The 15,754-nt window shown below is 43.1% G+C and overlaps 1 protein-coding gene across 1 annotated transcript in view; it reads left to right on the forward strand.

Annotated features, from left to right (window-relative positions):
* GCNT4 (glucosaminyl (N-acetyl) transferase 4) overlaps window positions 1–11,940 on the forward strand; it is a 60,946-nt gene extending 49,006 nt beyond the window's left edge. Inside the window, exon 3 of the mRNA XM_040341379.1 lies at window positions 9,387–11,940. Coding sequence (XP_040197313.1) covers window positions 9,388–10,707 — 1,320 coding nt within the window. The 5' untranslated portion in view covers window position 9,387 and the 3' untranslated portion in view covers window positions 10,708–11,940. The remainder of the gene's footprint in view (window positions 1–9,386) is intronic.
* Window positions 11,941–15,754: the final 3,814 nt, after the last annotated feature.

Raw genomic sequence — 15,754 nt, forward strand, 5'->3', positions numbered from 1 at the left:
GCAGTACCTGGCAGGAAGTGTTTAAAGAAGTATGTTTTTTTTTTTTTCCTCCATCATACTTACCTAGGTGGATGCAGCATTGGTTCAATGCTGCATTTGTCCCCCCGGCGCTTCTCTACACTTAGAACCGAGCGATCGAACATCACTGATGGCTCGGTTTTCACAGCTCCCCGAGCAGAGGGCAGCTGACTGTCAATCAGCAGCTGTCCGCTCTGCTCCTCCACGCTCACTGGAGCGCTAAGCTGTGGAGGGGCAGGGAGCGGCTGGCTCGATGTCTCAGTGGCTCGCTGAGAGGCTGAGACGGGTGTCAGTCCAGGCACTGGTGGATCCAATCTCCTATTGTCGGGTTGACGTGGTGCCTGGACTGAAACTGGTGACTTCAGCAAAGAGCGGACTTCAGTCCTCTCTATGCTGAAAACAGGTCACAGACGTGCAAAACTAATTGCACTCCTGTGACCCATAGGAGAAGCCCAGCCAAACAAACTCAAGCTGGACTTCTCCTTTAAGATAAAGGACTGCTGTTTTTTTTAAAAACTATCTGTATGTATGTGTGTTTATTTATGTGTACATGTGTGTGTGTGTATGTGTACTTATATGTGTGTGTGTTTATATATGTGTGTATGTATGTGTATATATATATATATATATATATATTTATATGTGTGTGTGTATGTATGTGTGTGTGTTTATATATGTGTATGTGCGTACATGTGTGTTTACATGCATGTGTATGTATGCATATTACTTTTGATCCTGACCCCCTACATGTGTACAACCAAAACTGATTCATAGTACCAGCAAGAAAATGCCGTTCCTCTGAAAAGCGAATTCATGATCAGATCGCTTTTTTAGAGGCATTTGACAGGCGGTAAAGAGGCAATATGTTGTCTCCTCGCTGCCTGTTTTAACCCCCCTAAATGAATCATACCTACGACGGTAAAGCGCCACTAAAAACAGCGCCACTTTACCGCCGACTCCCCCACCGCCCCAGTGTGAAAGAGGCCTTAAACATTTTGGTAGCTCAGTGGCAGCATTTCGCAGGTTCCTGCAGAATGTAATGTGAGGATGCAGTTTTCATTCCATGCTTATCCTTAGGATAAGAATGCCAAATCTACAGGTACCAGCATGATGTCTCCTGTGGCAACCATGAAACAAGCTGAAATTAAATTTACTTGTAACTGATTTCAGTGGCATCTCAGAGGAATCATCCACAACAGTATTACTGATTGTATTACCTCTAATCTTCAGGCAGTGGCTTGAGGGAATAGCAGTCCGAGGCCTACATTAAAATAGAGATCTGTCTATTTTTCTGAACATAGATGTATTTGTCTGCTTTTTTGGAATAAGAGAACTGTATTTTGTCTGGCTTTGCAGAATTGGAGAAGGAGAAGGTGGCTAAGAGGTATTGTAAAAAAACATGCACAGACTGCTGCGAGGCGGGCTATAATTAATCAGCCAAACTGCTAGACGATGGAGCTACAGCAAGTCACACATACACGTGTTCTGTATTGGGGGAAGAATAGACATAAATTAGCATGGCGACTACTCAAAAATCCCACTGATCTTGCCGGGACTTCAGTCTATACTACTTAGCATCCCAACTATGCCAATTGTTTCATATAGATAAGACTGACAGGAAGAGATTTACTTTACACCTATTCCCTGCCTGGGCCCAACTGACAATAGACCCCATCTGTGCTATAGCAGCAGGCATCGAAGATATTATCAAAAAAAAAAACGTAACTCCCTTCTAAACCATTATAGAAAGATATGGAGACTGACCTCTGTCAAACTAGACATATACACACATAACGACTACTCTCCCATCTGGCATAATAAAACACTCCAAGAGTTCTTGACTGTGCTAGACTCGGAGGCCTGGTGTAGAGGTGGAGTTTTCTACCTCTCGCACTCACTGCTGGCACATTGAAAACTTTTGATGAATTAAAACTAGAATTCACCCTCCCGAATCGCATGTTTTTCCGATTTCTACAAGTCCATCCTGCTATTTATTCCCAATTCCCAGAATCAATACCTTATCCCACCCGCAATCCTATAATGGATGTAGTCAAAAGTGAAGAGCCCCAGAAATTAATATAAATATTCTATAACATGCTACATACTCCCTCGTCAACAAAAATAGGCTATAATAGAAAAACACGATGGGAAGGAGACCTAGGGAACCTAGAGGACGAAGACTGGAATGAGGCACTGGACACATGCAAAGCTGTCTCGCCCAAATTATTTGACAGATTAACCCAAATAAACATACTACACCGTGCATACCTCACACCCGTAAGGATGGCTAAATTTAATCAAGGACAACCCTCCACATGTCTATTATGTAATCGAGAACCAAGGCACATTCTACCACCTCCTGTGGTCCTGCCCTTACATGCAGGGATTCTGGAAACAGGTGGTGGATTTCCTTCATGACAACATGGGGTCTCCACTGACTCTAGACCCCAAATCATGCCTACTGGGTATTTTTCCAGATGCTGACACTGACAAATATAACATCATTTTTATGCACGAGACTCTATTTTCTAGCCGAAAAAACAGAAACCAGTATGGCCCCAACAGTGCTCACTGGAACATTCAGAAGTCTAGAAATCCTCCTGTAACCAATGCCATCAGTATGTTTTGCAACAATAGGGCTGCAAAGGTCTTGAGAGAGCACTTTGCTTTTACCCATCAAGAGATGTTTCTTGTGTGACACCTTCAGCTGGCGTCTTGGCCTTCCATGCTTTTTTGCACCTCTCTTTCTTCATGTGATCAAAACCTTTTCCCTATGTTATTTCATTTTATTACACGTAACGTCATTTCTGATCTTTTTTGTTTTGATTCCTTTGTATGTATGGATTGCATGAGATGTTATCAACTAGTGGTGAAAATTTCACGTCAATAGCAGCTTTAGATATAATATACAGTATATTAACCTAAAAAATGGTGACGTTTTTAATGCTTATTTTACCCGCTGTATCCATCTATCCATCGACTTGTCTGTTGAATTTTTTCCCAATATATATATATAATTTGCTCCATCTGTCTGTCGATCTATCGTTTTAAAATAGGTAAATTGTAAAATCTAGTCTCCACAGTATGATTACATTGCTGTGGTGGATTGAATTAGAAAAATGCCATCATAAAAAGAAGCTTGAATAGTGGAAAGTGCTTTTCCATTAACTGTTGCATTAGGCAGCACAAATACTGCCGCTTTGACTTCAGCAGAACAGCCGATCAGCTGAAGAAATAAAATATTTGCAGTGTTTTTAGGCCAGTGTGACAGTATGTATGTGTCAGAGCAGGGGAAAGGAAACTACTTCAGTAATCACTTTGTCCATCATTCTGCTGAAAGACCTGGAAACTGCATAGTTAGCAAAAGAATTTAGACATACTGTAGTGTCAATAAATGTGTTTCTAAAAAAAAAAGTTAATAGTAGGAAAATAGCAATGATAGATAGAAACGTCATTGATTTATAAATTGTTAACATGCAGAGAACAGTGAACCATTTACAAAAGTTCATACCTCTAACATCTCTACATCAGTCATTAACACACAGCGTAGGCCAAGTTTAGATTGCAGCTCTTTGGGTGCAAAGTATTTTTTTTTTTTTACTTGGGAGGAACCCAAAGCACATAAAACAGTGTTGGGTCATCTTACTTGATATAGGGGACCTTAAGTGCAGCCCCTGATATAATTAAAGGGACACACATAATATTCAGTAAATGTAATGCTAGAAAAAGCTGTCAGACATCAAACAGCAAATGGATAGAGACTATAGGCACGCTAAAAGATGTTTAGAGACTGCAGACATGCTATAGGAGGTGGTCCATGCAACTGGAGTTTTTGGAAACTGGGGACATGCTTCTGGAGACAGTCTCATACTGGAGATACTTTACAAGAGACTGCTAGAAATCACTGCTATTAAAATCACTTTATAGATCAATGCTTCCAAATTTATGCTCCTAATTGACCTCTTAAAAATTACTTGTGCCACATTTGATAGTCTATCAGCAGGATCAGTTTCAAATATAAAAGGATATACTGTAATAGCATAAAAAGTGATGGACAGCTGAGAAGAAATAAGTTAGTGTAAAATAAGCCAAACTATATACTGTAAGTACTAGAGATGGTATAAAAAAAAAAATTCTCTTATCGTCCATGGACTGACACAGCTCCTTAAATCTTGACAAGTGGGTTCCTGTTCACAGGAGAGGACTAGGCAGAAACATGTTAGATAATTAAATACATGTTACTTTAACAGAGTTGAACAGCCCCGCTCAGGGGGCGGTCTCTCCGGACATAACCCTCCTCCCTGCAGCATGCAGCCTCAGTTTTTTTCTGCCTAGCAAAGTAGAATGACATATGGCTCCCTTTGGGCCCAGCACCCTGAGGAAATGTTTATTTTTATTTTCTTTATTTTATTGAGAATCTTCTATCAACTGTCGGCTGAGAGACAGGCTGGATATATAGATCCTTGTAGTCTCCTCAGTCCGGCCAGCTAGCGTGAGCACACCATTGCTAAGAGGCTGGGTCTGCCATGACATACCCTATGACTCCTGGGGTGGCCAGTGAGCTTTTGCTCCGGGGTCCACACATGACTGGGCTGTGGTGTTGTCTCACTCACAGTGGAACGGGCAGACAGCTACTCCAATGCGGTTGTATGCCTGTCCTCGCATGGACGGGTAAGTACAGTCCTTCCCGCCTCGGCGGGTCGGTATGGCTGGGCATTCCTGGGGTAAGGGGGTCCTCCTATCCTCCTTTCCCTGCTCTCTGTCATGTTTCCCTCTGTTGCTCTGCTGCCGCTGCCGGGGTGGCCTTGTGGGGGGGCTCCTTTTCCCACCAGGGGACTGTGGGGTGTCTAGGCCTGTGTATTTCTGTGGGGGTGTGTTTGACTCAGAAAGGCCTCATTAGGCCTTCTCATCCACATTGCAGCATTTTGCCGCCATTTTGGCAGCGCCGGTGCCATTTTTTTGTATTCTGCTGTTATCATTGTGAAATCCCATTGGCAGCCATTTTTTTGTGGTCACGCTATGGCGCAGCTTACTATTGCGGTCGGACATTTTACTGTGGCCATGCCCTGCTCCATCTGAGGCGTCCGGCGGCCATTTTGGAGGTGGTTTTGGCCTCTAGTGCTGGCTTCTACAGCGCGCAGCACAGATCGCCTCATGATTTTACCTCACAGCTTTACCTCACAGCTTTTTTCCTCACACACACGCTGTGTTCTGAGGGCGGGCAGCGGCGCTAGACAGTCTCCTCCTGTGGTTGGTGAGTCCCCTGGGTAACCCCTGGTCAGCGCAGCAAGGAGGGTGGGCTTTATTCAGGTCTTGGATGGGTCCCTGAGAGCTGTCTGGTTATGGAGTCAGTGTCTGGTTCTTCTTCCCCAAACATGCCAGAGGTGGCAGCTGGTGCTCCTGCACCCGAGGTTCCCATTGAAATGCTCTAAATCAGACCAGGACCTGGCTGTGGCTCAGGTCCCTGGTTCTGTGTTGTCTGTGGAAGTGGACCAGGACCTTCCTTGTGAGGAAGACTCCTCACTTGGGTCAGGACAGGGCACTTGTGAGTGCGCTTATTAATGCTGTAAGGGACTCCCTTAAGCTGGATAGTGCAGCTGAGGCATCCTCTGAGGGATCTGCCTTTTTTGGGTCACACAAATCAGACTGCTCTGTGAAGGTTTTTCCTTATGTGTCCTTTTTTTGACGAGTTCATTGATAAGGAATGGGATAAGCCGCAGTAGTCCTTTGTAGTTCCTCAGCGCTTGGCGGTTCGGTACCCCTTTGAGGAGAGCCTCTTGAAAAAATGGGCTTCTCTTCCGGTAGTGGTAGTTGCCATAAGGTGACCACTTTCCCTATAGAAGGGACCCCTGCCTTCAAAGACCATACTGATAGGAGGTCAAGGCACTGACCTGCTCCATGTTTACCATGCTTGGGTCTGCATTGTGGTCTATTGTGGCTGCAACCCTGGTGTCTCAGACACTCACTGAATGGGCAATGGTTTTGCACCAGACTGTGGAGGAGCACCAACTGCCTCCTGTAGTTATTTGGCTGGTCGAGGGCCTTGTATATGTCTGTGATGCTACACTGACCCTTGATATCCAGAGCTTCTGTTTCGTCGGTGGTTTTGCACCACCTGATTTGTCTAAAATGCTAGTCTGCTGACCAAGCATCCACAAAGAGCCCTGGCAGAATTACCCTTTAAGGATGGGAAGCCTTTTGGTACCTCACTGGATGACATTTTCAGGGATGTCACTGGGGTAAGAGCACTCTCCTCCCTCAGTCTACCAGGGGGAAGGACCCCTGCCGTTAGCAGGGTCCTTCTTTTCCCACTCAGAAGTGGTATTTTTTGCCAGTCAGGGCCCGCGGGTAAACCCTCCCAGGCCGACAAAGGCTCTGCTGGGGGACGGAAACATCCCTGGGTTCGTAAGTCGAACTAACCGGCACCGAAATCCGCCAATGCATGAAGTCTTGCCCCCGCCCGACTCATGATCTCTTCGGGGTACAAGATAGAGTTTCTTTCCTATCCACCAAACAGATTCTTTCCCTCAAGTCTCCCTCTCCTTCCGGCTTGTTGGTCTGTCCTGTTAGGGGCAGTGCAGGACTTGCTAAGTTGCAGGGTAATTTTACCCGTTCCGCAGGATGAGAGGTTTCAGGGTTTTTATTTGAATCTGTTTGTGGTCCCACAGTAGGATGGGGTCCATCCAATTTTGGACCTCAAAGCCCTAAATGCCTTCGTGAGAGTAGGGCAGTTCCGCATGGAATCCATTCGTTCGGTGGTAGCTGCGCTCCATCCAGGGGACCTTCTGGCGTCCTTGGACATCAAGGACGCCTACTTGCATGTCCCAATTTGTGCAAGTCACCAGAGGTTTCTGCGCCTCGCGATAGGGGAGGACGACTATCAGTTTGTGGCCCTTCCTTTTGGTCTAGCGTCAGCACCGAGACTTTTCACCAGGGTGCTCGCACCTATCCTAGCTTTGCTGAGGCATTGCAATCGTGGGCTACTTGGACTACCTTCTTCTAAGAGCAGCTTCTGGCTCAAAATTAGGGGAAGATATGTGTATAGCCAGCCAGACCCTCCAAGATTTCGGGTGGGTGTTAAACATTCAGAAGTTGGTCCTGGTGCCGACTCAGCGTTTGGAATACCTAGGGTTGATTCTGGGCTCCTTGGTATAGAAGGTCTTTCTTCCCCTGGAGAAGTTGCTGACTCTTCAGTCTGCAGTGAAGATGTTGGCATCTCGCAAATTGTCGTCTCTCCATTTTTACATGCGAGTTCTGGGCCTGAGGGTTGCCTCCTTCGGGGCGGTACCGTATGTCCAGTTCCACACTCGTGTTTTGCAGAAGGAGATACTATGCAAGTGGAACAAATCTCCTTTGTCTCTAGGTTGTCAGATTCAGGTAAGCCACCTTGTCAGAGTCTCTCTCAATTGGTGGCTGAGATCCCCGGCTCTTCGGTCCGGGAAGCCGTTTGTTCCCTTCCAGTGGACGGTGATTACGATGAACGCCAGCCTCACGGGTTGGTGGGGCATCTGGGGGGTCCAGTCGGCCAGGGTCGATGGACTCTAGAAGAATCCCGTCTGCCGATCATTGTCCTAGAATTCCGGGCGATCAGGCTATGCCTCTCCTCGGGTCGATTAGGTTGCTAGGTCGCCCGATCAGGATTCATTTGGACAACGCCACGGCTTATGTCAACCATCAGGGGGGAACACGGAACTCAGCTGCAGCATCCAAGGTCGCCTGGTGACGGATGTGCCCTGCCGGCTGCCAATGCGGGAGGACCTTCTGTCTCAAAGTCCCATACTTCATCCTGCTTTAAAGTTGCTGGCTTTAACGTCATGGCTATTGAAAGCCAGATGTTAAGGGACCAGGGTCTTTCCGACTCGGTCATCTCAACCTTGCTGAGGGCACGGAGGTCTTCTTCCAGGAAGATCTACCATCGCACCTGGAAGGCCTACATCTCTTTGTGCGGAGAGATGGGGTGGCGTCCATGGACGTACTAGGTGTCCAGGGTCCTGCTGTTTTTACAGAGTGGAGTGGATCAGAAACTTACATTAAGCACCATTAAGGGACAGATTTCAGCCTTGGCTGTGTTCTTTCAGCGGCCTTTGGTAGTCCATTCTCTGGTGGGTACCTTTGTGCAGGGGGTTCGTCATATACTTTCCCCTCTTGAACCACATCTTCCCCCATGGGTTTTGACTCTGGTGCTCTCGGTTCTTCAGGAACCTCCCTTTGGAAACATCAGAGAGTTTCCTCTCTTGACACTATCTCAAAAGGTGGCCTTTTTTGGTGGCCATTGCTTCTGTCAGAAGGGTTTCTGACAGAGGTTTCTGACTTGTCTTGTAAGTCGCCATACTTGATCCTCCATAAGGATAAGGCGGTATTGCGCCCGCAGACCTTCCTTTCTCCCGAAGGTGGTTTCGGCCTTTGACCTGAATAAGGACATTGTTCTTATATCCTTATGTCCTCGGCCGGCGCATCCTAGGAGCGTTGCGCTTCATACTTTAGACGTGGTACGCGCTTTGCAGGTGTACCTGTCTGCTACGGCTCTGTTTCGAAGATCTGACTCACTTTTTGTGTCGGGGTCTGGTCCACAAAGGGGCCTGGCGGTCTCGTCAGCCACCATTTCTCTTGGATCAGACAGACCGTCATACAGGCCTATGCTCTTAGGAGGCGGGCGCCCCCTTTCCGGTCACGGCACATTCGTCCAGGTCAATTGGTGCTTCCTGGGCTTTCCGACATCAAGCGTCTGTCTCACAGGTGTGCAAGGCGGCGACTTGGTCGTCCATTCACACTTTTTCCAAATTTTACAAGGTTGATGTGAGTGCATCTTCTGATGCTTCCTTCGGCCTCAAGGTTTTGCAGGCGGCTGGTTAAAGTTGCAACTCCTCCGTTGAGGACCTCTGCTTGTTTTGGGGTGAAGTTAAATTGTTTTTTACTGATACTGTTCCCACCCCTCGTTTTTTTTACACTGCTTGGGAATGTCCCACTTGTCAAGATTTAAGGAGCTGTGTCCGTCCATTGACGTTAAGAGAAAATAGGATTTTTTGTACTCACAAAAAATCCTATTTTTCTTCACTGACTTGCGAAAAAAAAAAAAAAAAGATTACTGTCTGCAGGGTAGGACATATAATAAATGCCAAAGGGCTGCAAGTTGGGCAAGAGGGATCTAGAGGAAATGCAGACAGGCCTTTACTTTACCTTTGATGGTTATTCTTTATTGCCTCACCTTTGCTAAATTACAAACGCCACTTGCTAGGCTAGGCATTTGTCAATCACAAAAAGGAAGGCTGACTATAACTATAAATAAAAATATTTTAGGGCATAACATTATTACTAAATGCATTCTTGCTTTGTGTCATTTATATTTCATGTCATTTATCTTTCGACAGAATGAAGAAGTGTAAGTGCTGTACATCGGTTCTTTTACGACAGAGGGTCATCTTCCTCATATGCTCTGTGTCTATACTAGGTATCTTGAAACTTATGAACATTGAACTTATATTTCCCAAATCCAAAAGTTATTTTGTGGAACCACAGCTATATTTTTTTGGTATTACTAAAAATGGCCAACCACATGATCCCTCCAGCAGCATTAACTGTACAGATATATTTGAGTTAGAACCAACAGAGATTGGGAAAAGTTTACAACTTCGGCAGAGACACATATACGACCTTGACGATGAAAAAGTTTCAGCAATGACAAAGGACTGTAAAACCTATAAAAATCTAAGGCAGTACCATCAAAAGCTTTTCTCAAAGGAAGAAGTGGACTTTCCAATAGCCTATTCAATAGTTGTACATAAGGATTCTATAAATGTTGAACGTCTCTTGCATACAATATACAGTCCAACTAATGTGTACTGTATCCATTATGACCTCAAATCAACTCCTGAATTCCAGAGAGCCATGGTCAATTTAGCCAGCTGCTTTCCCAATGTTTTTATTGCATCTAAACTTGAAAAGGTGATCTATGCCCATTTTTCCAGGCTGCAAGCAGATCTTAATTGTCTGTCTGATTTGCTGGCCCACCCTGTTCAGTGGAAGTATGTCATAAATTTGTGTGGACAGGACATGCCGCTCAAGTCAAACTATGAACTTGTTTCTGAATTAAAAAAACTTAATGGAAAGAACATGCTTGAGACAGCAAGGCCAACAGATTTAAAGAAACAACGCTATATCTATCACCACCAGGTATTTTTCGTGTTAAGTCTCGATTACATGAAAATGCCCATTAAAACATTTACTCAGAAGAGTCCACCACCCACTGATATTGAAATGTACTCTGGAAGTGCTTACTTTGTTTTAAGTCGTGCTTTCATTGAGTACATTTTTGGAAGTCGATTGGTTGCTGAATTTTTAGAGTGGAACAAGGATACCTTTTCCCCAGATGAACATTATTGGGCAACCCTTGTCCGTATGCCTGGGGTTCCAGGTGAGATTCCAAGAACACAAGGAGATGTAACAGACCTTGATAGTAAAACTCGTCTGGTAAAATGGAGCTATCTCGAGGAAAGCCATTATCCGCCATGCACTGGCACTTATGTTCGCAGTGTTTGCATTTATGGGGCTGCAGAGTTAAGATGGCTTCTTACTTCAAAACATTGGTTTGGAAATAAATTTGATCCTAAAGTAGACCCTATTTTAGTTAAGTGTTTAATTGAAAGGATTGAAGAACAACAGAAAAAATTTGTTTCTTCATCATCAAGATGATGGGAATATTCCTTGTATTCTACAGTCCATATATTTTTGCTTCTGGAGAACTCAGTAGTCAATACTTGGGAGAAAAATTGGCATTTGACCAAAGCCTATAATTTATTTTTAGAGTTGTTTTAAAATTACTGAAGTAAAGCTTATTGCAGAATGAATTTTTGTGAAAAGAGGTCACCTAAAAATGCCAACAATGGCATTGTCTGTAGTAGACTTGAGAAATCTAAGAGACTCTAGAAGAAACCACAGGTCATAACAATGCAATTTTGGAACATGCAGACAGTTTACAAGCCAAGGCCCTTCGTCACAGGGTGTAGTGTGATGCTGTGTCCTGTGGTGTTTGTCCTTTCATGTGTGAGTCTTGGAACATTGTTGTGCTTGGTAAGGCTTCCGATAAGCCCTGTTTCAGAATCATCTGGAAGCAAACCATGATGTAAGGGGCCCACAAAACCCCTGTCTAGCCATGCATGGGGCACATGCTGCTCCAGGTGTAGATTCACCATTGATATTGTAGTTTCTGACAAACTGAGGTACCAACTGTATTTTTCTGATTCTCAACAATCATCAGGGACTGAAATAATGAAAACAGTGCTCTATTCCTTTGTCAGCATTTCATTTTTAATGTACTGTCAAGGAAACATAGTTCAGTGCATACCCCCCAACAGTTTAAAATCTTAACTCCTTCTCACCAACAGTACGAATATATGTGGCCTCACTGGTCTGTTTTTTTTTCCCGTGGAGCCACATATATACATATCTGTCTTTGTGCTGGGAGTGCACTTTCAGCACAGAGACGGGGGACTCACTGGGGACCCAAGGTCCCGGACTAACTACCGAGACCCAGAACTCCCAGTTCCCGGTTAACTGATCACTGTGGTAGCCCTTGTGTTTTCTTTCTCTGAATGGAGGAGAGAGTTACATCGTATTTCTCTCTCTATCCTTGCAGAGAAACAAAAAAAAAAACTGTGTGTAAAATAATAATAAAAAAAATATAAAATAAAGAAAAATACCTAGATCAAGGTTTGATCTAGGTCAGTGCCAGGGTTAGCGTTTGGGTAAAGTAGAGGTCAAAGGTAATTTTCAGTATATTTTGGGCAGGATTTTTTTTTATTTAAAAAAAAAAAATTGGATTTGTATCAGTGTGTTTTGGGTTTTACTGACACATGCCAAAGTAACAAAATTGTGCTTAGGCATTAATATTTATTTTACCCTTAGACGGGAAGTGGTTAAAGCGGGGGTTCACCCCAAAAAAATGTTTTAACATTACATTCAGCCGAGTTGTGAGAATGACATTAGGCTGTTTTTTTTTAAATCCTTGCCGTACATACCGTATTATCTATATTTTCACCGCGGCTTCCGGGTATGTACTCTGCGGGACTGGGCATTCCTAATTGATTGACATGCTTCTGACAGGCGCATACAGCGCGTCACGAGTTGCCGAAAGAAGCCGGACTGCGAGTCGGCTCTATACGGCGCCTGCACACCGATGTTCGGCTACTTTCGGCAACTCGTGACGCGCTGTATGCGCCGGTCGGAAGCATGTCAATCAATTAGGAATGCCCAGTCCCGCAGATTACATACCCGGAAGCCGCGGTGAAAATATAGATAATACGGTATGCACGGCAAGGGTTTAAAAAAAAACAGCCTAATGTCATTCTCACAACTCGCTGAATGTAATGTTAAAACATTTTTTTTGGGTGAACCCCCGCTTTAAATCAGGAAATGTCTAGGCACTACTGTGATAAATCTATACCAGATTCAGCCAATCTACTACTCCCATATTCCCACAAAACCATTCCCAGTCTCCACCCCCTTTAGAATCCAAAAATCATACCTTTAAAACTAGGGATGTTTGGTAGGTGTGACTGTAGACAATAGAAAGAAGATACTGTGACTGACCCATGTGCCCCTTTGATAAAATTTGGCAAGATGCTCTTACAAAAACGAGCATTAAGTAACCTGTTCACCCAAAGCAAAGAGTCTGCACCCATCTGTCATCTTCTAGTGAAGGTAGAAGATGAAAGCACCTTGTTTGGTTGCTTTTCTTAACACCACTGTATTATTTACTCTATTTTATACCATGTGTGTTAATTTTTGTTGTGTGCCTTAAATGGGGTTTGGGCATTACTCCTATAGTTACTTTCCTTTTAATTTGTGCCAAATTTCTATATATTTTTTTTAAAGACCTATGAATTTTATCAATATTGCTTTTTTTTTCTAAATATTATTGCCCACTGATGCATATTTTTTGGTTCCCATCAAGTTATTAGTGACAAAATGGACTGAAATAACGTTAGCTCCAAGAAAACTAATACTTACAGTTATTTGGTGGTTTCAGTAGTTTTTAAGCATTGAGTTGCTTTTTTTTTTTTTACGTCTTTGTGCCAAATTATAATTTGCATTGCTAAAATGCACGGTACTGTATGTTATACTACTGAGAAGATTTACAGTTCAGTGCATTTTTTAATGCATTAAGGGCATTACATTCTACCGTATGTGTATTTGATCTGCAATCTGCTTTCATATGGACACCCCTTTAGACCAGGGGTCTAAAACTGGCTGCCCTACAGCTGTTTTGCGAAACTACAAGTCCTATGAGGCATTGCAGGGCTGACAGTTACAAGCATGACTCCTACAGGTAGAGACATGATGGGACTTGTAGTTTCACAACAGCTGGAGGGCCGCCAGTTTTAGACCCCTGCTTTAGATGCAAAGGTCTTGTTGTTCCTTGTCCATATAGAATACTAATTGCTGAGATGCACATTTGAACATCTGCGACTCATGCTTGCTATTAGTACATCTCAATAGGCTGAACCTAAAGACAGCTCTTAAGTGATCAGTGAACATTAAAGTGTTACTAAACCCAAAACCGTAAAATCAGTCTGTATATGTAGCAAGACATGCCTGTTATACTGTGGAACCTAAGAGGTTAATCCTTTGCATTGTGTAAAAAAGCTGTTTGATCCGGTCGTCTCTGATCCTCCCCTTCTTCCACAGTCCCCAATTCATATGCTGATAGAACAAAGCCTTGGGGGAACTCTGTGCATGCTCAGTTTGGTGTGTATTGCTAGAAAGTTTTTTTTTTCTTGGGAGGGTGCATGTGATTGGCACAAGGACAATCAGTACTGTCCAGGCAGAGGGTCAAGGTCATGCAGCCTCATAGGACAGCCGGAGGAGAATGAAAACTCCTTCTACAATCTTTAACTAGACACTGATAGAAGTCACAAGACTACTGATGAGAAAAGGTATTTAGCAGTTTATATTTTCTAAAATAGTTGCATTTTAATTTTCTGTGTACTATGGGAGACCAGATATAGTGAATGTAGGGTCCTGGGTTTAGTAACACTTTAAATACAAGCTGCTTAACACAAAAAAAGCTACTAGTTATATAATCAAATGTACACATGTAAAACTTCCATATCATGTTCTTCAGAGTGCAGGAAGCCAGCTGTATTAAAGAGACCCTGTCACCTTAACCATTCAAAGAGACATGGTTTCTTTAAAGTCCATCCCCTTTTATTGCCTCTGAAAAATATGCTTAGGTTGGAGTTTACAAGCAGCAATGATGTCACCCCCCTCCGTCAGCTAACATTGTTTATGTCTAAAGACTGGTCTTTAGGCCTAAGCAGTGGAGGGGATCATGGTACATGCTACCCTATACCTGGAAGTACGGGGTATTTTGTAACAGCTACAAAGAGTAAGAGCGTTAAGGACGTTTTTTGAAGGTTAGTATAAATGAGTTGAGAGTGGTCTTTCAAAAGCTTTTGTCATACTGCCCTATATAGGCAAGTTGACAGGTTCCCTTTTAGGGCACATTCACACCAGCAACTGTGTTAAACACAGCCACCGGAGGGCAGTGTGATGACAGAGGCGCTGATGTGCTATAAACAGTGCAGAGCACTGTTACTTTTTTTTTCCATGCAAGCTTTGCATGCCTGCAGTGAAAAACATACTTCATGCCATAAGTTGTTTTGTTTTTTTGTTTGTTTAGTGTACACTGCTGTAATGCATGTCAACTGGCCTGATGGGAAACAGGGCTTGTTTTGAATTAATATTTTCCCAATGATTACAACTTCCAAGCGTTTTTACGAGGCCAGAAACATAAAGTAACTTGTTTTGTTGCTGTTTAAATGTTATTTAATAATTATACATTATGTTGTAAATCATTTTGATTGAAGGGTACGTACAAATAAGTTTACATATGTACAGTGCCTTGCTAAAGTATTCGGCCCCCTTGAACTTTGCGACCTTTTGCCACATTTCAGGCTTCAAACATAAAGATATAAAACTGTAATTTTTTTTGTTGAATCAACAACAAGTGGGACACAATCATGAAGTGGAACGAAATTTATTAGATATTTCAAACTTTTTTAACAAATAAAAACTGAAAAATTGGGCGTGCAAAATTATTCAGCCCCCTTACTTTCAGTGCAGCAAACTCTCTCCAGAAGTTCAGTGAGGATCTCTGAATGATCCAATGTTGACCTAAATGACTAATGATGATCAGCATGATGATTATTGGCCAAGAGGCCAATACATTTCGTTCCACTTCATGATTGTGTCCCACTTGTTGATTCTTCAAAAAAAATTAAATTTTTATATCTTTATGTTTGAAGCCTGAAATGTGGCAAAAGGTCGCAAAGTTCAATAGGGCCGAATATTTTCGCAAGGCACTGTAATCTCTTACTTCTGTTATTTTAAGATTTATATTTCTTTATCTATTCTAAGGTGTTTTGCTATACCATTTATGACTATGATTACCTGACAACTGTGATGCATAGAAATATTTTTATATATATATATATATATACTTTTGCAAGTCATGTGTGGGACTCCATTCAAAGCTTTCTGTGTGTCAAAAATCTTGCAATGCACACACAGGCGCTGCAGAGACAGCAAGAAATCACAGCAGCACTTTACATTGGTGTACAATCTTGGTGGCTCTTAAAAGTTGCCTTTAATTTTATAAAAAAAATGCGATAATTACAGTAACCCTATAATCAGAGCTTAGTTATGAATTCTGAGTGTGGTTCTCACTCTATGTTTACTG

The sequence above is a fragment of the Rana temporaria genome, chromosome 1 (genome assembly GCF_905171775.1).
Source record: "Rana temporaria chromosome 1, aRanTem1.1, whole genome shotgun sequence".
Lineage (NCBI taxonomy): Eukaryota > Metazoa > Chordata > Amphibia > Anura > Ranidae > Rana > Rana temporaria.